Below are 23,070 nucleotides of genomic sequence, written 5' to 3'. Positions count from 1 at the left end.
ATTTCAACAGTGAAGCCATCTGCCTGGACTTTTCTTTGTGGGCAGTCTTTTTGTTTACTTATTCAATCTCTACTTGTTATATGTGTACTCGGATTTTCTACTTCTTTTTGAGTTGGTTTTGGTATTTTGTATTTTTCCAGAAATTCGTCCATTTCATCTAAGTTATCTAATTTATTGGTATCTACTTCTTCATAGCATTCCTTTAGAATCCTTTTCCTTGCTGAGAAATTGATAATAATGTCTCTCTTTGATTCCTGATTTGAATAATTGGAGTCTTTCCTCTTATTTTTTCTTGATAGCTAAACATGTCAATTTTGTTGATATTTTCAAATAACTAGCTTTGGGGCTGGCTTATTCTCTCTATGGCTTTTCCATTCTCTGTTTCATTAATGTCTGCTCTAACCTCATTTCTTTCCTTTGGCTTGCTTTCCCTTTAATTTGTTCTTATTTTCCCAGCATCTTAAGGTGGAAAGATATTTGCATTTTAAAAGAGAATTCTATTAAAGGAATCTCTGGTTGTGAAACTCTGTAATTGGAGAGAGAAGGGGGGGGGTCTCTCTTGTTCTCTGAAGAGAGTCATAGAAGAACAGGGACCATAGCTTAACACCCCATTGTATGATGGTTTCTGACCGCCACTGTGGCTTATTTGAGCACCCTATGCTTTTCTCTCTGCTATAGATCATCTAGACTTCTTATGATATGTTTACAATCATCCATGTGACCACTGCCAGATTCATTATTCTTTCCACTGTGAGATAAAACTGCCTACATTTATTTGCTCATGTGATTATTAGGCTCAGTCCTGTGAGGTTTTATTTGACAGGTTGAACACTATGACCTTGACCTGGTTTTCCTCTCAATGCCTGTTTGCTCTGCTTTCTGGAGGCAGGGTCCAGTCTCAGTTGGACTTCCTCCATGTGCTTCCAAGATGGCGGCCCAGGGTTCAGAAGACCTGTGGAGTCTCCCTCCCAGAAGTCCACGGGGGAACTCTTCCTGATCCCTGGCTCACACCACATACTTGCCATCCCTGAGTTCACTGCCATGGCTGTGCTGGGGAGTCATGCACCAACCAAAGGCTAAACTTATCACATAATCAACCTCTGACCAGAGTGGGGTCCATACCATCCAAATGCATGGGCTGAAAATGAAATGGGCCTCTCAAATGTGGGCACCATTGGTGAAAGAAAGAGGAAATGGACATCAGGAAGACGGCCAACCAAGGTCTGTTCAGGCTCCATCTTCATCTGCCACTCTTCTTCAACATCACCCGGGCCTTTGATCAGGCTCTGGCGGATGCCTAGAATACCTTTCCTCCTCCTCCTCACTCTTGCTCCTAGATGTCTGTCCCGGCTCCTTCTGAGATGCGGTACAAGCAGCAGCAGCCCCAACACTCACCACCCACGTTAGGATAAAATCATCATTTGGCTAAAAGCATCAGCATACAAATGGTGGTTGGGATGCATAGACCTGGATTCTTTTTTTTTTTTTTTTTTGTTCATGTGAATCAAAATCTATTTGTAGGCAGACCCAAGATTGGTTCATCTGTTCCACCAAGTACTCAGATTTCCTGGTCCTTTTCCTCCACGTTCTGTGGCAAGTGAGACTTGTCATCTCGTGTGCAAGATGGACATCGCAGCTGCAAGCATTATAACCCCATGCAAAGATAGGGAGTCAGGGGAACAGGAGGCAGAGAGAGAGACAGACACAGAGAGACAGAGATGGATGCATCTTCTCCTCATCCTGCTTTCTTGCCCATTGTTATTTTATTATCACGGAGCTGAAATCTCTCTGGGAACGCTCCAGAAACTTCTGTGTCTCATCAGCCAACACTGAGTCCTAAAGCCAACCCTTGTTGCAAACGACACTGAGGAAGGAGAAGGGAATAGTTGTGTCTGATTAGGACCAATTCTAAATTTCGCCCTCAAGGACAAAACTCGTAAGGGCAGATGGCTACAGAGAGGCCAGCTATGGGCCAGTGCAGGCCTTTTCTCTCTAAAGACAGAGTGTATTCCTGGCGTGCTCTCATCTCATGTCAGATGCTGCCCTTGGGCCAGGAGGCCAGCAAGGCCCACTGAGATTGAATGGCCTTGGATACAAATCACCAAAGGCAAGAGCAGACCCACAGCAATCCATACAGGCTGGGCATCCACCATGAACCCCCAGAGAAGCACAGATGTATAAAGGCAAGATCCTCATCCGAGTGTAGAAATTTAGCCATATGGAGCCTGGGAAGATATTCCCCCGTCACTTTGAATGGATTAGGCTGTAAACAATCACCAGCCCCACATGACCTCCCAACTCTGTAATCATTCCCGAAACGGCCTACACAATGAGTCTCGAATTCCTTAGCAAATCAAACATGGCTGTTGTGGACTGAACTGAGCACACAGAGGAAAGGCCATGTGAGGACACAGCGAGAAGTCGCCATCTGCAAGCCAAGGAGAAGAGGCCTCAGGAGAAACTAACTCGGCCAACGCCCTGTGTATTAGCTAGCTTTCTGTTACTGTGACAAAATACCTGAGATCAACAACTTAAAGAAAGAAAGGTTCATTGTGGTTCATGGATTCAGGGGTTTCAGTCCACGGTTGCTGGGCCACATTGCTTTGAGCCTGAGGTGGGGGCAGCATATCATGGTGGGGAGCGCTAGTGGAGCAAGCTGGTAGCCAGGAAGTGAAGAGAGAGGTAGGCAGAGGCAGGGCCCCACCATCCCCTTCAGGGGCACGCCCCCAGTGACCTCACTTCCTGCCACTAGGCCCCAGTTTCCTGCTGCCTCGGCTTCCCCCTCAGGCCCCACAGAGCACTCGGGCCTTCCCAGGCAAACTCCCACGCTACTTGGCACCGTCTCCCTGACAAACGTGCAGAGGCATCTTCAAAAGCAGAGGCAGAGTCGCGTCATTTCTGTATCTCCAAACAGGAAGGAGACCTTGCACAGACGAGGGGTTCCAAGAAGTTCTGTGCAACTGTGAGTTCCAGAACTCAGGCCGGCCGGGGAATCCTGGGGACCCTTCACTGCTGACTTGCAAAGGGTTAAGTTCACCTTGGAAGCCCCATTGGTACCTGTGCAGCCATTGGCCTCCTATCAAAGAAAAGGAAGTGGACTCCACCTAAGGATTCTGGAATCCACGCTGACTTCTGAGCTGAGCGGAGCGCCCCGGCCAGCCTGCAGATGCACGTTCACCTGATGGGTTTGACATTGAAGTTGAGCTAGCTGGCGTGGGGCCACCTAGCATCTCAAGGGATTGACGGCGGGGATGTTTGTATTCTGTGCATTACTGCTTCCTGCAATGATAATTCTGGATTTAAATGTTCTGTTTCCTGCACGAAAAGTTGAGCCCTCTGAGTCATACTCAGTGGCAATCCTTCTGTTCCTTTCCTCGAAAACCAAGACAGAGGGAACTTTGGGAATCCTCCTATCCTGCTCTAAAGACAGGGAAGTCAAAACATTCATGCAATCCACGTTTCAGTTGGCCCCTTACTTTGTGCCAGGCACGAACTCTGTAACAGGTGAGCACTGGAGAAGATAGAAGAAAATTTATAATATAAGCCGGGCATGGTAGTGCACACCTGTAATCCCAGTGGCTTGGGAGGCTGAGGTAGGAGGATCACAAGTTGGAGGCCAGCCTCAGCCACTTAGCAAGGCCCTAAGCAACTCAGTGAGACCCTGTCTCTAAATAAAATATAAAAAGGGCTGGGGATGTGGCTCAGTGGTCAAATGCCCCTGAATTCAATCCCTGGTTCACCTCCAAAAAATATTTTTTTAAATAAGAATTCTGCCTTGGAGAAGCTCAGAGGTTATTCTGCCACCTTGGTATGCAAAGTACCCCAGAGTCATATGAAATGGAAAACATCTGGAAACTTGCTGGAAGGTCACAGAATGTGCCCACAAGCAGATGCAGTGATAAAACTTCAACCACGGTCCTGACTCTAAGTACAAAGATCTTTGCCCTACGTGGTAGGTTTCCATAATGGCCACAGAATATTCTGTCCCCGATCCTGGCTCCTCAGAGATGCCTTCACACACACCACTTCTGGGCAAGTCTCCCAATTTCCTTTGTCCATGGACAGAAGCGACTTTGCACACAGAGATCTGACAGGCACTGCGTGTGGCCCTTGCGCCCCTCTTGATCTTTACTATGGGATCTGGAAGGGTCCCCAGGCCCGTGGGCTGAGGGCTCGGTTCCCAGCCTGTGGTGCTATTGGGAGGTGGCGGAACCCTTAGGAGGCGGGGCCTACGGGGAGGAGGTTAGGTGATTGGAGGCGTGGCCCTGAAGGGGGTGTGGTACCCTCCCTCTCCTGCCTCTTTCCTTGTCTCCACGCACCCCGAGGGGAACAGGTCTCCTCTGCCATGCTCTCCCACCATGATGGACCTTTATTTTATTTATTTGTTTATATGTGGTGAGGATTGAACCCAGGGCCTCACACATGCCAGGCAAGTGCTCTAGCACTGAGCCACGACCCCAGCCCCTTCTCCCACCATGATGTACTGTGTGGCCACAGCCCCAAAGCAACAGGGCCAGGCAGTCCTGGACTGAGACTTCTGAATCTGAGCCAAATAAACCTTTTCCTCCTTTTAAGTTGACTTAGCTCAAGTATTTGTCACAGGGACGGAAAAGTGAATACACCCAACACGCTGAGAACAAATCCGGGCTGGTCTGAGAGAGGACAGGAGACCACATGAGAAGCGTCTTACCGACGTGCGGGCAAGGCCGTCCATGCCCAGCAGGCCCTCAGCTGGCCTGCCAGAGCCCACAGTCCAGCAGCCGGGCACGGATGGATGAGGGAGCCCAAGCAGGAGCAGAAGACCCACCCAGTTGAGCCCAGCCCAGAGTCCTGGGTGACATGGGGGCAGCAGATCACAGACTATGGGCTGCAGATCTGGCAAATGGCAGCTCGTAAGGATGACCTCATTCTTTGCAGCACAAGCATTTCCACACGACCCCGATAGGCTATCAGGGAAAGGGACACATAGATACAAAGGCCGAAATATCTTAACCTGCAGACTACTAAAAATTGACAGGAATAGCCAGACTGTGGAACCAACCTAGATGCCCTTCAATTGATGAATGGATAAAGAAACTGTGGTATATATATACAATGGAATATTACTCAGCCATAAAGAATAATAAAATTATGGCATTTGCAGGCAAATGGATGAAATTGAAGAGCATCATGCTAAGTGAGATAAGCCAATCTCAAAAATCCAAAAGACGAGTGATCTCACTGATGAGCGGATGATGACACATAATGGGGGGTGGGAGGGGGGCAAGAATGGAGGAAGGAGGGACTGTATAGAGGGAAAAGAGGGGTGGGAGGGGTGGGGGAGAAGGAAAAAATAACAGAATGAATCAAACATCATTACTCTATGTAAATGTATGAATATGCAAATGGTATGCTGCTACTCCATGTACAAACAGAAACAACATGCATCCCATTTGTTTACAATAAAAATAAATTTTAAAAAAATTGACAGGATGCTTTTATTGGCACTTCTTTGAATTGACTCCTGCCCACAGTTGCTAGGGGTTGTTTGGCTTCTCCTCTGATCGAGGAGAATGACCAAATTATCACACTGTACCCCATCGGTGTGTACAATTAAATAATGATAGCTGATAAAAATGAATAATAACTAAGGCTGGCTGCATTGGGAGAAAGGGAACTGTATACACTGCTGTGGGGATAAAAATCAGTACAGCTGTCATGAAAACATTACGGAGGTTCCTCAAAAAACTAGAAACAGAATTACCACATGATCCTGCTGTCCCACTATGGTGCGTATATATCCAAAGGAGATGAAATCTGTGTGTCAGAGAGAGACCTGCACCTCCATGTGTAGCAGATGGAATGAACAGATTAAGAAAATGGAATCTATGTGCATAGTGGAATATTACTGAGCCATAAAAAGGAATGAAATTCTGTCATTTGCAGCAACATGGAGAAACCCAGAGGACACTGTGTTAAGTGAAAAAAGCCAGGTAGAGAAAGACAAATATCGCACGTTCTCGGTCATAGATGAAAGGTACAATAGCTCTTTTCATAGAAGCAGAGGGTAGAATAGGGGTCACTGGAGGCTAGGAAGGGGTGGGAGAAGAGATGGGGTTGGACATCAGGTACTAAGATAGAGATAGGAGGGATAAATTCTAGCATCTTATAGCACAGAAAAGTGACTATAGTTTACAACAGCTTCTTACCTATTTCATACTGAACTACAAGAGAGGGGTTGGAAGATTCCCATCACTGAGAAATGATAAGTGTTTAAGGAGATGGAAATGCTGACCATCCTACTTTGATCATAAAATGTCACATGCATATATTGAATTATCACACTGTACCCCATAAATATGTCTCACCACTACAGGCCAATCCAAAATAAAATTCAAAAGTTATCACACACACACACACACACACACACACAAGAGTTAAATACAAATACTGTATAAAGAGTTAAATACAGATACTTTAATGTTTCACTTAAAAGAAAAATGACTAATGACCCCGTGTGTCATCTTTAGAAGGACCCCACTTCCCAGAATTGGCTGCTTGTGGCTTTGTTGTACTAAGGAAAATAAAACAAACCAAAACATCCGGCATCCATAGAAGTTTATCAGGGAGTCTGAAATCTCACTGAAGTATAATTTAAGGTCTGTTATTGTGATACGTCCTATAATCCCACTGGAAATCAGAATGGTGAGTCCTGAAAAAACTAGGAATGGAACCACCATTTGATCTGGCTATCCCACTCTTTGGTCTATATCCAAAGGATTTAAAATCGGCATACTACAGTGACAGAGTCACATCAATGTTTACAGCAGCTCAACTCACAATAGCTAAACTGTGGAACCAAACTCGGTGCCCTTCAACAGATAAATGAATAAAGAAACGGTGGTATATATACACAATGGAATATTACTCAGCCTTAAAGAAGAATGAAATGATGGCATTTGCTGGTAAATGGATGGAGCTAGAGAATATCACGCTAAGTGAAATAAGCCAATGCCGCCCGGCTCTTGGCACTTGGGTTTACTTCTACTCCCTGTTGTTTTCTGCTCCCCGGAGACAAAGGGACAAACATGTCCCTTCAAGATGGAGGATGGGGGTGAATGAGATCCGGAAAGAGCTGACGGCAGTGGTTGGGGGTCTTCCTCCTCCTCTGCCTCCTCTTCCTCCTGACACCTGGCCCAGACTCATTTTCCTGGAGGTCTCCTCCCACGTCATGCTTTGGATGTGAGCTGTCCCCCCGAGAGCTCCTGGGTCTTCGAAGGTGAGATGGTTAGATCCTGTGGACCCGGGTCCATCCCAGTTTGAACGGATGAACTGGGTGGTCACTCGGCCGGTGGGGCGTGGCTGGAGGACGTGGGTCACTGGAGTGGACCCTGGAAGGACGCACCTTCCCTGAGGCCCCTTCCCATCCCGTCACCTCCTGGCTGCCGTGAATACAGGCCCAAGCCTCTACCACACCCTTCCGCCATCTTGGTTCCATTGGCTGAACCCCTGAACCGTGAGCCCAAATAGACTCTCCTTCCTCTCAGGTGTTCCCGGTGGGGACTTTGGTCACAGGGACACAAAGCTGGTCGACCTGTCCTACGATTGCCCTCCTCTCACCCTCTGTCCGGGTCCTCTTTGTAAGTCTCCGGCCATCTCTGTTCCAGTCCACCAGCCACAACTCCGCAGCCTCTGGTGCTGATGACCACCAGAAGGACCAAGAGTGGACATTGGCTCCAAGTCCTATGGGGGAGCTAACTGACCATTCCGATGGATAAGAAAGAGGCAGGGAGTCACTCCAGAAACGGCATGGAGCCCAAGAAATGCGTCCTCAGAAGACTGCCCTCCAGCCCAACACCACCCTCAGGTGACCTGCAGGATCCACGCTCACCCCCTGAGACTCGGTCTCTCTGTCTATAAAAGGAGGAAGTTGGCACAGAGCTCTGAGGTCACGGCAGCCCCCCCAAGCGTTTGGTGTGGTCTGCGAATCCACCTTCCTTTCCAGAAAAGGGGACACATATACAGCCGTCAACAAAATAGGCCCACAGACTCCCACCCCCTAAAACCACCCACGAGCTTGCTGGAAGTCCCCACGTCAGGAAGAGCCCATGATTGGTCTTTTTCCGGCCTTTGTCCTGAGTTCACTTCCTTTTCCTCTGCCTCCCTCCTTTCTCCCTCCCCCCTCCCTCCCTTCCTTCCTAAATGTTCATAGAGCTATGATCCCCTGAGAAACACGTTATCTGAACCCTCTCGGGGAAGCCGAGGTGGCTCTTTGCATCGTCTTACACAAGAGGATATGTCCACGCCCAGAATAGGAGCACAGGCCAGGCGCGGTGGCACACGCCTGTCATCCCAGCGGCTCGGGAGGCTGAGGCAGGAGGCTGGCAAGGTGGAGGCCAGCCTCAGCAATTGAGTGAGGCCTTCAGCAACTCAGCGAGACCCTGTCTCTTGATAAAATATAAAATAGGGCTGGGGAGGTGGCTCAGTGGTCGAGCATCTGGGTACCAAAAGTAAAAAAATCGGGAACACATGGTGGTCAGCGTGAGCCTGGTGCAGAGGTGCGGCAGGAGGCGGCCACGAGTGTCAAATCTGAGCAGCTGCAGATGGAGTGACCCATGCTGCACACCGCACTCTGTGTAGCCCTCGAAGACACAGAGAACAAAGTCACCCTAGTTTCACTCCGTTACCGCTGTGGCATCCCCACCCCCAGCCCCCAGGAACAAAGCTGTTAAAAAAAAAAGAAAAAATCTCCCACCATGAGGAACCTCGCATGACCCTAAAATATGGGACAAGGGTCACCTTGTAATCTCAACTGTAAAAATCCGCGCCACTGAAGAATGTTGCCCCCGATGGTACAATGGCCCACAGTTTGGTTTGCATTCACGGGCGAAGCGCATCTGGACTGAGGATCTGAACTTTAAAGGTGTTGAGAAATAGTCAGAGTGGACAACAGCCGCGATTCAGGAAGCAGCTTCGTTTGCTATTTTTCTTCTCGGACTCCGCGGTGAGACAAAGGCAGATTTGTATCAGCAGAACATTCTTAGAGCAACTGGAAGAAATTAGCCCTTCATGAAGCTGTTGGAAAAATCAACTGCAAGAATAGCAGCTGGTCTCCCCTCTTGCCATGCACAGATCTTGGCTATTCGAAGAGTCTTGAAAAAAAAAAGCCCAGAAGAGAGGCCCTATTTAAAAATAAGACAGTTTGCTCTGCTATCGCAAAAGCAAAAAACATCACCAGGAGAAAGAACAGCTTCAGATGAGAGAGAGACTTTTGGAAACTCTCAAAATAGAAGATAGAGGTGCTACCAAGAAGCGGGAGATTAAAACAATCTCATTAAAACAATCTCATTAAAAACAATGAGAATATGCAGAGGCAGGTCCATTTTATGGGGGTTCCAGGGTAAATTTTATGACAGAATAGATACAAGTTAAAGTCGCTTCATTTCTGATTCTGCATGGTAGGGGGACTTACGAATCATGATTCCTTGAGTCGAGAAAGTCATTGATGGAAATCAGCCTACCACAGTGACACAGCCACATCAGGGTTTACAGCAGCTCAATTCACAATAGCTAAGCTGGGGAACCAACCTGGGTGCCCTTCAGCAGATGGGTGGGTCAAGAAACTGTGGTACATATGCACCATGGAATATTACGCAGCCTTGAAGAATGAAATGACAGCATTTGCAGGTAAATGGATGGGGCTGGAGACTCTCATGCTAAGTGACAGAAGCCAATCCCAAAGAGCCAAAAGCTGACTGTTCTCTCTGATACTCCGATGCTAATTTGCAATAAGGGGGAGGAGAACGGAAGTTCAGTGGATGAGACAAAGGGGGATGAAGGGAAGGGAGGGGGATGGGAATGGGAAAGACGGTGGAAGGAAGGGGACAGAACTTTCCAGGGAGACTCCATGTCCTGTCCCACCACAAGAATGGGATCCTAATTAGAATAAGTCCTACTCCACATAGGTGTGACATGTCATGTGGCACCCAGTGAGGGTGGGACCCTCCCCCTCCCCCTCCCCCTCCCCTTCCCCTCCCCCTGCTGCGGCTTCTGGGGGCGGAGAATCGGCAACAGCTCTGTGCTGGGAGTGAGGATCCCCGGGGCACCGGTCCCTTCGCCAGGGCTCGGGGAGGCGCCCGGGGTCACTCCTGCCTCCACGCTGGCCACGGACCGCGCCTACCTTCCCTACCCCGCAGCGATGCCTCGGCCGCCACAGGGCCCGCTACGTCTCTCAGCCATGGAGCCGGTTCTCCAAGGTCCAGATCTGCAGCGCGCGGCTTGTGCGTCTGTTTGCTCCCCCTCCCCGCAGGGCCTTCTCCCCTCCCCCTCTACGCCCCTCTCAAGGCGGGAAACACGGTTGGAGGATGAATGAGGGGGAGGGGCAGCCATGTCCACCCCTGCTCTGCTCGGATGATTGACACATGGCTCAGCCACATCCCTGTCCCTAGATTCTTCTTTTTCTTTTTTTAATGATATTTCATTGTCTTTTTTTTTATTATTATTAAATATTTTTAGTTGTGGATGGACCCAGTACCTTTATTTCATTTATTTAATTTTATGTGGTGCTGAGGATCAAACCCAGTGTCTCACACGTGCCAGGCAAGTGCTCTACCACGGAGCCACATCCCCAGCCCTTTTTTAGATTTTATTTAGAGATAGGGTCTCACTGTGTTGCTTAGGGCCTCACTAAATTGCTGGCCTCCACCCTGTGATCCTCCTGCCTCAGCCTCCTGAGTCGCTGGGATGACAGGCGTGCACCACTGTGCCAGGCCCTCCCTAGATTCTTAAAACATCACAGAATAATTGTCCACATGTTCCTCCATCCCTAACCCCTGCACCAAACATAGGGCTTTGCCAGCCTCTCCGCAGGTTCCAGATGTCTATCAGGGATGCGCCGGATGGACAGGTTGAAAGGGAACGAGAAGAACACAGAGAGAAGCCGGCAGCGTCTGCCTCGGGGCTCGGGGATCCCAGGGACCCAGGATGAAGGTGCCAGGGGGGATCTGGGGGCACTGGGCGGATCTTATACCCATGGAGACCCCCAGACTGTGGTCCTGCCTTACCACCCGCTCAGAAAGACCCAGGGCAGAAGCCAAGTCCCATCTTTGAAAACACAATTTCCAGAGGCGGAAGGGACAGAAATGAGGTCCAGCCAGGTGGTGAGACTCCTCCATCTCTCAGGTCTGGATCCAGGCGGCCGGGAGGGGCCCTGATCGTCCGGAGCCACTCCCAGAGGCTGATGTGGAGAGGACATTGGGAGGGTGTCTCTGCCCCTTAGAAAAGGCTTCCGGCAAATGGCTTCCTCTCCAGGTAAATTTGCACAGGTGGGAGGAAGTGTCCTGGATTGGCATTGCCCACGTTCCAGACGGGGCTGGAAGGCTTCCGGAGGGAGGCTCCGCTCCAGGGAAGAGGAGAGCAACAGCAGGAGGGGGAGGACTTGGCTTCTAGAGCCACCGCCAAGTCCACCCTGCTGGGAACTGGGGCAGGTTCCAGAAGCAAGAAGCATGGCGCCCCTGCCATGACCCCACTCACAGGCCCAGAGGGCAAGTCACCAACGGGGATCCTGCAGAGCCCCAGGGGCGCACCCTGCCTTGGATTGGTGGAGCCAGGGAGGAGGAAGCCAGCCAGAGGGCACGGCTGTGCTGGGGACGCCACATTGCTGAGGTCTGAGGCGGGAAGCCAGAAAGATCCAGAGACAGATCCTTCCAGAGACGGCTCTATATGTTCTGGAAGTTCTTTACAAAAGTAGGGGAAATGGGCAGAAAATGCTCAATAGAGGTTGAAAAGGCGAACCCTTGGTTGAAGCTCTCAAGAAGAGTGAGAGGCACACCCTGTCCTCCCAGCAGCTCGGGAGGCTGAGGCAGGAGGATTGCGAGTTGGAGGCCAGCCTCAGCCACTCAGCGAGATCCTGTCTCAAAAGAAAACATAAAAAGGTCTGGGGGTGTTGCTCAGTGGTTAGCACCCCTGGGTTCCATCCCTGGTACAAACAAACAAAAAACAGGCTGGGGATGTGGCTCAGTGGTAGAGCGCTTGCCTGGCATGTGTGAGGCCCTGTGTTCAATACTCAGCACTACATATAAATAAATAAAATAAGAGATCCATTGACAACTAAAAATATGTTTTTAAAAAGACAGTATTTTAAGATTCCAACACATTAATCTAGATAAGGCAGGACATAAAAAGAATTTTTTTTTCCAGAATGGATACATGTCTTTAATACATCTCACTTTTGATATATTATGAGCAAACAATTAGGGAGGATTCATTATTCTATTTCTTTCTACCCTAAGAAGTGATCTTGGGCTGGAGATGTGGCTCAGTGATTGGGTGTTTGTCTGGCATGCATGAGGCCCTGGCTTTGAACCCAAGTACTGGAAAAAAAAAATAATAAGGTCAAAAGTGAAATTTACCCTAACCCAAAATGTAAGAATTCATCAGGTAAACACCACCCGTAAAAACGAAAAATCTGTCTTGCTCAGTGGTGTTAAGAAGACTCATTGAAATGGACATGGTGGTGCATGCCTATAACCCTAGCAGCTCAGGAGGCTGAGGCAAGAGGATCACAAGGTGGAGGCCAGCCTCAGCAAAAGCGAAGCCCTAAGCAGCTCAGCGAGACCCTGTCTCTAAATAAAATATAAAGAGGGCTGGGGAGGTGGCTCAGTGGTTAAGCACCCCTGGGTTCAGTCCCTGGTATCCAAAAATAAAATGCAATTAAATAAAATATTGCCATTACTGTAAATACTACTCATTGAGAAGGAACTGCCTCGACATGCACAAACGCAGAGATGAACTTCCTGGTTCATGGTTAGAAACCTGCCCTCTTCAGAACAGCGTTGTTTGTTTGCTGCCGTAGCAATGACAAAGCCCAAGAAAGACTTTATTCTTTCTCAATGTCCAGTCCGAGGAGTTTGGTGTTTATAAAGATATGACTGATTTCAGAGAGCAGGTTAGTCCGGTTTACCAGCCTGCGGTTGCTACCTGTGACTCCCTGTGGCTCTCAGGCACCTAGCAGCTTCTTTGAGAGTGGATTGTTCCAGAAGGCATTCTGGGGGAAAGCCCACAGTGTGGGCGGCAACTTGAACCCAAACCAGTGCCAGCTAACAAAGGCAGGCGTGGACCCAGGCTGCACTGAGATAACGCCCTCTAACTCCAGGACTGCTGCGGGCCCAAGGACCTTGTGAGAAAGGTGACAGGGAGGAAGGAGCGAGCAGGTGAGACTTTCCCACGGTTCTCAGTGCAGATGTGGACGGTTAATTTGCCCTTTTCTCCCTCTTTTCTCTCTTCCTTACTGAGAGGAGGTATGTTACGCAAGAGACGCCTCAATGGCCATAAGAAGCAGAGAAAAGGTCTGGGCCAGGGGAGGCTGAGGTCCAAGTATCCTCAAGTCCCCTTCCTCTTCCTCAATACAAACGGGTTCATGCTGTGCACAATCCTATGGGCGGGGGCTCTGGACCATGCAAGCGCAGCTGCCCTTGGTTTTTAAGATCTGCAGATGTGCCAGGTGCAGTGGTGCACGCCTGTCTTCCCAGTGGCTCAGGAGGCTGAGGCAGGAGGATTGCAAGGTGGAGGCCAGCCTCAGCCACTTAGGCCCTAAGCAACTCAGGGAGACCCTGTCTCTAAATAAACTACCCAATAGGGCTGGGGGTGTGGCTCAGTGGTCAAGTGCTCTTGAGTTCAATCCCCAGTATCTCTACCCCATTCCCCCCAAAAATATCTGAATATGCATCCAGACCAACCAACACAGTTCTCTGCCCCAAGCCCTCACAGTCTCCCACCATGCTAGCTGCCGGTCCAAGACCCCCCTGCCAAGATCCAGCAACCACAGGGTTACATCCATCATTGAAAGGGGCTTCCAGGACCCAGCTCTGTTCCAAATGGTCAGGGCAGATTGTAAGATGTTGTCAAGACTGCCCTAGCCAGGCTTCATGGTGCACGCCTGTCATCCCAGCAGCTTGGGAGGCTGAGGCAGGAGGATCGCAAGGTGGAGGCCAGCCTCAACAATTTAGCAAGATCCTAAGCAACTCAGCGAGACTCTGTCTCTAAATAAAATATAAAGAGGGCTGGGGAGGTGGTTCAGGGGTGAAGCACCCCTGGGTTCAATTCCTGGAACCAAAAAAGAAAAAAAAAATAAAAAAAGATTTCCCCACAGAGGAAACGCTTCCCCGTCCCTACAGGCAGTTTATTGCTCTGCATCATCTCCAGAGGGTGAAGGCACGGCGGGATGGCAGCTAGATGGTGTCTCGCCACCTGATCTAGCCATGCGCTCTTGGCCCGTTGCCTGATCTCCCCGTCCTGTTCCAGAAAACGGGGATAACATCACAGAATGTGTTAACTGAGCCACAACCCCAGTGGTTCTGCTGCTATTTCTATTTCACTTTCTTTGACTTTTTTTTGTTTTGTTTTCCAGATCCACGTGTTTCTTCCCCACCCAAGGGACCAACAAGCTGCACGGTCCCTTCTCTGTCTGAGTCCCCTTTCCTGCTGTGACTCATCCCCGCCGACTTCTAAGAGGCCGCTCCAGCCGAAACTCAGGAGAGGGGCTGCTGTCTCTTACTAGAGCCCAAGGGGAACTCACTGCTTGCCACGCGGCTGCAGCAGGGGGAACAAAAGCCACCCACAGCCACCGAGGGCAGCCAGCGGGGCCTCCCCTGGCCCACTCCGCCACCACCCTCCCCACGGCAGGCCCTCTTCAGTTGATTGACTTCAAACTAGGACACCTTCCTGGCTCCACCAGCCATGCCCCCCAAGTCTGAGACAGGACGTTACAAGCTCCCACTTTCAATTTCTTGTCCTCTTACTGAATAGTAACCAAATAACTCACCGCGTCGTAAATGGCCAGAAATTAAACCAAGAACGTGCAGCACTAAAGCCAGCGAAGTCAGAGGATCAGCATCTTAATGCCTGACTGCCTCCTCTCACACGCAGGCGTATAGAGACACACTCTCCTCTTTTAAGAACAGGTAGGAAAGCCAGGCACGGTGGCCTACGCCCGTAATTCCAGCAAAAGATACTGTCTTCAAATAAAACATTAAAAAGCCAGGTGGTGGGGTGAGCTGGAAATGTGGCTCAGGGGTTAAGCCACCCTGGGTTCAATCCCTGGTGCCAAAAGCAAAGCAAAGCAAAACAAAACAAAACAAAAAAAACCTTGGGAGGCTGAGGCAGGAGGATCGCAAGTTGAAGGCCAGCCTCGGCAATTTAGCAAGACCGTCTCGAATTAAAACACATAAAAAGGACTGGAGATGTAGCTCTGTGGGAAGGTGTCCCTGGGATCAATCTTCAGTACTAAACAAACAAAAAAGAACCGAAACTCTTATCTGCCCATTGTTCATTTGGAACCATACTAGGAAGTTGGTACAGCGGTCCTGAAGCAATAGAGTAATCTAGAACTCTAGAAGTTCCTATCTCTGCGTTTTTAATATACAGCTACCTGGATTAGATATACCTTGAAGATATGGGGAATTGTCCAGTTGGGCTGGGGTAGGTCATTACTGACACACAAGGGATAGCCCACACCATCCCGTGACGCCTCGGAGACAAGAGTCTGATAAAGCAGGTAAACTTCCCCAGGAACAGGGAAAAGGAAATTCCACTTGTCACTGGGCCAAATGGCTACCACAAATATTCTCATTTCTCAAATAACATAAACAAGCAGGGTTTCCTGCCTCATAGGAGAAGGAGGCTGGTGGCCTGGTCACATCCAGTCTCAGTGCCTGCTTCCAACAGCAAGGCAAATCCTTGGTGGCCCATGCACAGAGTAATTAAGCTGGCAAGGGATCAAGAAGATACCCAAACCCCTTTCTTCCCATTTCCACACAGATGTCATCTTCCGAAGCTCATAATTAAACACGAAAAGACAGCAAAGCTTAACACATATCTCTGTGTGTGCGTGCGCGTGCGTGTGGACACACACATACACAGAGGTCATAAATAGATCATTTGGTTTCCTTATGCATTTAGAAGGTTTGAATTATTTGATTTTTGAACGCATTGCCTGTACAACAGGAAATCAACTCCAGGACAGAAAAATAAAAGTCATGTGGAATTTTTTTTTTTTTTTTTTGCAAATTGCCATACGGTAGATCCCTAGTTGTTATCACGCAAAAAGAACTCCTGCTTCTTCATTTAAAAAAAAAATTATAAAGCATAAAACTCGGCGTTGGTCACACTGCTGTACCCAAGGTTCTCAGGGTGTGGGAAATGGGTCACAGAGACGGTGGCCCTGTAGGAGGTGGTACAGGACCAGGAAGAAGGGGTGCAGCGGGTGCGGTGGCCCGCGGGGGGACACTTACCTGGGTGTACCTGTGGGTCTCCAATACCTGCAGAAGAGGTACTGTTCATCCGCATTGACCAGGTGAGGCAGGTCCTGGTACGGGATGCTCTGCGGGCTCCTCCTGGGGGAACTTTCCTCTGGCATTCTGGAAGGGTCTTCCAAACCTTGAAAGAAAAGTGGACACATTCCAAAGTCAGAAATACAGCCGAAACTCCGACGGAGACTCCTCTGTGCAGAGGAACGAGTTTGGTTTTTTTTTTTTAAGCATTAAAAGGAAAAAAGAAACCTCCATTTGAAAGATTTTTTTTTTTCAAAAATTACATACATCTCTTGCACATCTCTGACTGGGGGAAAAAAATCCCATTTGTTCTTAAGAAAAATGCTCACTTTATTTTTTTAAGAGCTTCATGTCAGATTTTTTTCTTTTTCCGCCACTTCCCATCTGTGTTTATTTCAAATCATTTCAGGAAACTTCATCTTAAAGACTATTTTAGCTGTAATCAAGCGGAAATTATAGGCGGCTCTGTGGGTATAAAGCCCCAGCTGCAAGAAGACCCATCTCTCCTGAGATCTCGGGGCACAGTCTCCAGGAGGCAGAGTCCCGGAGCGAGGCCACTCGGTTACCCCTCCCGGCTGAAATCCCAAAGCTCCATGACAGACCTCTTTCCATTCCGTCCTGGCTTTGACATTCCACCATCGACACAGCCTCCAGGATCAGAGCCAGGCCAATCAGGGCTGCTCCCTCATCGCGACGGTCACAGCTGCTCGCATCCCCTCTCCCTCTCCACCCCGCGCCTTGCACCCCCAGATCCCGATTTTCCGGCTGGCGGGGTGCTGAGCCGGGAGCCTGCTTGCAGCTCTCCCCGACAGGCTCCCGGGTCCCCCGCCCTCCCCGGGGCGGGAACAGGCGCCTGCGATTCCCGCTACTAGTTCCTGCCCTCACTTTTCCTAACCAGATCGCTGGAGGGGCTGCGCGCCCGGAGGGGACCCGGGAGCCCGCACCCCACGGCCCCGGGCGGCTGGGAAACTCGCTCCGCGCCCCCCGGCGGCGCCTGGCAAGCGCAGAATGCGGATTCCCAAGACCCAGTCCCCCCGCCACCGCCCCGAGGCTTCTGCAAACTTTGCTGCCTGCATGTCACCGACTGCACGGGGAACTGGCCCCCGCAGCTGTCATCGGAAATGCCACGGGGAAAACCGGGGACTTCACCCGGTGTCTCCCTGCAGCCGAGGGCTGGGGAGAGCGAGTGGATGGGCACAAGTTGGTCTGGGGGCTGGTGCGAGGCAGTCGGGAGGGCGCGCGCACACGCGCACTGACACGCGCGCACACACACTCGTGCACAGCCACACGCACACGGGGAGCGCGGGAGGCCACGCCGAACGTGCCCGGGACCCCCCGATGCTGCTCCGCGACCCCTGGTGGCAGCACTCGCGGCTGGGGAGGGGACAGGGAGGCAAGTTACCGGGGCCACGGGCGCGGCTGTCACCTTCCCGGAGCGCCGCGGGTCTCGGTCTGCGGCGGGCCAGGGCCGGGACGAGCTGCGCGCGGCCGGCTCCGCGGCGACAGGGCGCGGCGTCTGCGCCGCCACTTTATCCCCGGGCCGGCTCGGCGACGGGGGCGGCCCGAGGTGGGTGGGGACGCGCGGGACCGGCAGCGGGCGGCGCGGGGAGGCGGCGCTGGGACCCACGTGTGCCCGGCCTGCGGGGAGGAGCGGGGGCGCCGCCCGCGGACCCGGCCGTGCGCTCCTCCCCGCCTGGCCTCGCAGGCAGCCGCGCCCCGGGGTGGCCGCCTGGGGACTGTCAGGGGTCCCTGAACCGGGCTGGGCTCTCCCGAGCCTCGGCGCAGGAGGGCACACCGCGCCCACGCGCACACGCGCTCACGGACCCGCAGGCAGACACCGTGCACGCCACGCACACAGAGGCGACAGGCACACGAACATCACAGGCGCACATGTGTGCCTGCGGGCCACAGCCAGGTACCCCAGGTGCACAGATTCACACCGACATCCGCAAGCACAGGACCGGTTCCCACAGATGCTACATCCAGGGATACACAGAGATCCACACCACACACAGGTACGGCACGCGCACGCGCACACACGCACACCACAGGCAATGCAACAGACTTGCCCACAGACACACACACATAAACGACCCACCACACACACACGTACGCATTGAGATACATGACACACAGGGACACACCAATGCACCTAGACGCTCACAGCCAGTAACAGAGAGCGGGGGTGGTGGTGCATGCCTGTCATCCCAGCTGCAGGAGGCTGAGGCAGGAGGATCACAAGGTGGAGGCCAGCCTCAGCAACTTAGCGAGGCCCTAAGCAACTCAGTGAGACCCTGTCTCTAAATAAAATACAAAGTAGGGCTGGGGATGTGGCTCAATGGTAGAGCCCTTGTCTAGCACGTGTGAGGCACTGGATTCAATTCTCAGCACCACATAGAAATAAAAAACAAAAAAAAAATTTTTTTTTTAAAGCCATGGGATGCACACAGATCCCCGGGGCACAGGGGAGAGGCGGTCAGAGCATGCCTACAAGTGTCTGGTCCCTTCTCCGCCGTCCCTGGCTGCCTTCCAGACTCCCCAGGATTCAGGTCCCCGAACAAGATCTCTGGTGCCTCTACCCAGGCCCGGGCAGCACCACCTGCAATGCGGCCGTGGACGATACAGAAACAAGCAGGGCCTGGGGTCCAGGTCACCCAGGGGCTGCACCACTCCTGCTCCGCCCCTCTGAGGCGCAGGCTCCTCCCACGCCGCCTGTGACGGACAGCTGTGGAGCCGCGGGAGGAAGGCCGGTACCCACACCGACCTCCACCGGCCTTCCTGTGCTTCCGGTGCCGAATATTGCACACCAGCAGAGAAACGCTGAAAGGCACGGCTGCCTCCAGAAACGGGTGTCACCGTGTCACAATGTCAGTGTCCAAGGGCCTGGGATTGAAGTTCAGAGACAAAAAGGACTTTGAGAAGCAGCTTGGGATGTAAGCGTTGCTCACTCTTTGGCCTTGGGAAGGTCACTGGAGCTAGGACACACACACACACAGAGAATGTCCTGATGACTTCTTATAGGGCCAGCTCTACAAAATCCAGGCAGCAGAGATTAGGGGGTAGTTTACAATCCAAGTGTTTATTTAGGTTGAAATTTATTGGACTCAGCACAGTGGCTCATGCCTGTCATCCCAGCGGCTCAGGAGGCTGTGGCAGGAGGATCGCAAGGTGGAGGCCAGCCTCAGCAAAAGCAAGGCCCTAAGCCACTCAGAAAGACTGTCTTTAAATAAAATATAAAAAGGGCTGGGGAGGTGGCTCAGTGGCTGAGTACCCTGGGTTCAATCCTTGGTACCCCCCCAAAAAAACAAAACAAAAACAAACAAACAAAAAAACAAACAAAAAAAAAACAAGGAATTTATTGGAAGGAAGGGTGGCTGGGGTCTCAGGGACACGTTCATGCAGTCATTATTTCAGATGTCCTCAGCTTCAGTGTTGCAAGACTTTAAATAGTAAGAAAGTTTTGAAGAGACCATTGCATTGGCTGGCTGGTGGGACCACAGTACAAATCTAGAACTTTTCAGTTTGGTGATACAAACGAGAGTTTAATGTATGGTTGGCAGACCAGGAATCTGGGAGTCACAAGGTTGGGGCTCCTGAAACGGTGGCTCACAGCTGCTTGGGAGACTGAGGCAGGAGAACTATATGAACCCAGGAGTTCAAGGCCAGCCTGGGCAGCATAGCAAGACCCTCATATCTCTCTCTCTCTCTCTCTCTCTCTCTCTCTCTCTCTCTCTCTCTCTCTCTCTCTCTCTCTCTTTCTCTCTGTGGATTATATTGTTCTGTATCTGATTTTTTCTTTTAATTAAACTTTAAAAAAATTTTTTTTATTTAGAAACAGGGTCTCACTGAGTTGCTTAGGGTCTTGCTAAGTTGCTGGCCTCCACCTTGCTATCCTCCTGCCTCAGCCTCCTGAGTCACTGGGATGACAGGCAGGCACCACCACAAGTGGCCTTAATTAAACATTTTAACCACAGAATTTTCACAAATTTTATTCTTACTCATTCTTAATTAAAACTCACTTCATCTTAAACAAATTAAACTCTTTTTTTGGTACTGGGGGCCTTTAAACCCAGGGGCACTCAACCACTGAGCCACCTCCCCAGGCCTTTTTTGTATTTTATTTAGAGACAGGGTCTCACTGAGTTGCTTAGCACCTTGCTAAGTTGCTGAGGCTGGCCTCCACCTTATAATCCTCCTCCCTCAGCCTCCCAAATCACTGGGATTACAGGCATGCACCACCTTAATCTTTTTTTAACAGGGTCTTTGCAAAGCAAAGTAAGTTTTGATAGAAAAATAATTTCTGAGTTTTTTCCTTTTCTGAAACATGCTTTTAGTGTCAAAGAACTTCACTTCATCCTACATTTGAGGTTTTAAAATTTGAAATTAAAAATTTTGATCTCAAACTCAAGAGTAGAATGATCGTTATCAGAGGCCAGTGAACATGGGGACAGAGGGTAGGAGGGATGGGGACACATTACCAAGGAGTCCTAAGTTACAGTTAGATAGAAGCAAGAAGTTGTGATGTGTTATTGCACAGTAGGCTGACTATAAATAACAATAACGTGCTTTATATTTCAAAAACCAACAAAAGGGCTGGGGCTGGGGCTCAGTGGTAGAGCACTTGCCTAGCATGTGTGAGGCACTGGGTTCGATTCTCAGCACCACATAGAAATAAATGAATAAAGGTCTATCAACATCTAAAAAATATTTTTAAAAAACCTACAAGAAAGGATTCTGAAAGTTTTTGCTATTAAAAAACTGTGTTAGAGATTCAAAGAACCAGATAGGTTTAACCTGATTTGACATTTTACAGTGTATCGAAACATCCCACGATACCTCATTAATATGTAAAACTTTTACCTTTTTATGTATCAGTTAAAATAAAAAAAATTAAATCCGTTCTGCCGATGTCTGTCTTTGTACTGATAATTTTAGACCATTTACGTTTAATGTAATTATTGTTACATCGGGGCTTAAGTCTGCCATTTTTTATTTTGTTTTCTGTTATCTCTGTTTATCTTTTTCTAATCTTTCTGTGGGTTACCAGAACAGGAATACTTTGGAGTCCCATTTTTATTTAGCTACACTGTGTTTGAGTGTGTCTCTTCGTATGGATGGTTTAGCAGTGGCTCTGTGTACTGCATTTTATTTATCCCAATATTCTGATGACTTTTTCCCAGTGAATATAGCATCCCTTTATGTCCCTTTATTGTCACCCACCTATCATGGTCACAGCCATGTCCTGTACATACACTGAGAACCTCATCAGATAATGTCACAATTTTTGCTTCAAATATAATTTAGAAAAGAGGAGGAGGAAAGCTTATTTTATTTGCTCAGTTTTGCTCACTGTGTTCTTTCTTCCTCCCAGGTATTCCACAATTCCTTCTTTTACCATTTAAGTTCTATTTAGAAAAAAATGTTTTAGCCATTCTTTGGGGACAGTTCTGCTGGCAAAAATTCTCTTTATTTCCCTTCATCTGAGAATGACTTGATTCCTCTTCATTCTTGAAGGATATTTGCACTAGAAAAAGGATTTCAGTTCAGCTGTAATTTTTTTTTCAAAAGTTGAAAAATGTTGGGCAGGGTAGCACATGCTTGTAATCCCAGAGGTTTGGGAGCCTGAGACAGGAGGATCGCAAATTGGAGGCCAGCCTCAGCAACTTAGTGAGGCCCTGAGCAACTCAGTGAGACGCTGTCTCTAAATAAAATATAAAAAGGGCTGGGGGTGTGGCTTAGTGGTTAAGCACCCCTGGGTTCAATCCCAGTACAAAGAAAAAATTTTTTTAATTTTTAAAAAAACAAGAAAACAAAACAAAACAAAAACTTGAAACACACTGTGCCACTTATTCTGGGCTTGATGTGTCTGATGACATGTCCACTGTCTTTTGCACATATTTCCTTTTATAGGTAAAATGTTCTTTCTCATGACTCTAAAGATGTTTTCTTCACCTTTGACTTTCAGAAGTTTCCCTGTGATGTGTCTTGGGTGTCCATTTCTTTGCCTTTATTTTATTGAGCATTTGCTTCACTTCTTGAATCTGAACAATTCAAGGTTTACGTCTCCTGCCAAACTGGGGACGTGTCCAGCATTATTTAAGTATACTTCAGCTCCACCCTTTTTCTCTTCTGCTTTTGGGATTCCGATGACATCAAAGTTAGATCCCACAGGATACTGAGGTTGAGGTTTGTTCCCTTTTTTCTTTTTTTAGCCCATTTCCTCTGTTATTCAGATTGTGTCATTTTTTTGGAGTTCCATGTTGCAGTTCACTGATTTTCTCCTCTGTCCCCTCCATTCTGCCTTTGAGTCCATCCATTGTTTGTTCTATTTCAATGGTTGGACTTTTCAGCTCTACAATAGTCATTTGGTTCTCCTTTCTGTCTTCCATTCCTCTGCTGAGACTTTCTATTTTTCATTTTTTTCCAACATGCTCATAATTGCTTGTTTAAGCATTTTTTTTTAAATCATGGCTGCTTTAAATCTGTGTTCTTCTAAAAATCTTAACACCAAAAACACAAATAACGCAATCAATAAATGGACAAAGGGACTGAACAGACACTTCACAGAAGTACCATCAGTCAACAAATATATGAAAAAATGTTCAACGTCTCTAGCAATTTAGAGAAATGCAGATTAAAACCACACTGAGATTCCATCTCATTCCAGTCAGAGTGGCGATTATCCAGAATACAAGTAACAATAGGTGTTGGCGAGGACGTGGGGAAAAGCACACTCATCCATTGCTAGTAGGACTGCAAATTG

General features: G+C 49.2%; 1 protein-coding gene across 3 annotated transcripts in view; it reads right to left on the bottom strand.

Moving 5' to 3' along the window:
- The window catches only part of Mgll (monoglyceride lipase), a 121,388-nt gene extending 103,503 nt beyond the window's left edge, over positions 1-17,885 (bottom strand). Inside the window, exons 1-2 of one of the 3 annotated variants that reach the window (XM_047534842.1) lie at positions 17,710-17,885; positions 16,269-16,413 (exon numbers count right to left, since the gene is read on the bottom strand). In XM_047534842.1, coding sequence (XP_047390798.1) covers positions 16,269-16,393 — 125 coding nt within the window. In that variant the 5' untranslated portion in view covers positions 16,394-16,413; positions 17,710-17,885. Of the gene's footprint in view, positions 1-16,268; positions 16,414-16,636; positions 16,784-16,909; positions 17,288-17,709 lie in introns of those variants that run through there. The other 2 variants (XM_047534841.1, XM_047534843.1) reach the window with 2 other exon arrangements.
- Between the last annotated feature and the right edge of the window lie 5,185 nt (positions 17,886-23,070).

Source organism: Sciurus carolinensis, chromosome 19 (genome assembly GCF_902686445.1).
Source record: "Sciurus carolinensis chromosome 19, mSciCar1.2, whole genome shotgun sequence".
NCBI classification, from domain to species: domain Eukaryota; kingdom Metazoa; phylum Chordata; class Mammalia; order Rodentia; family Sciuridae; genus Sciurus; species Sciurus carolinensis.
This window is presented reverse-complemented; position numbering and strand designations above follow the sequence as displayed.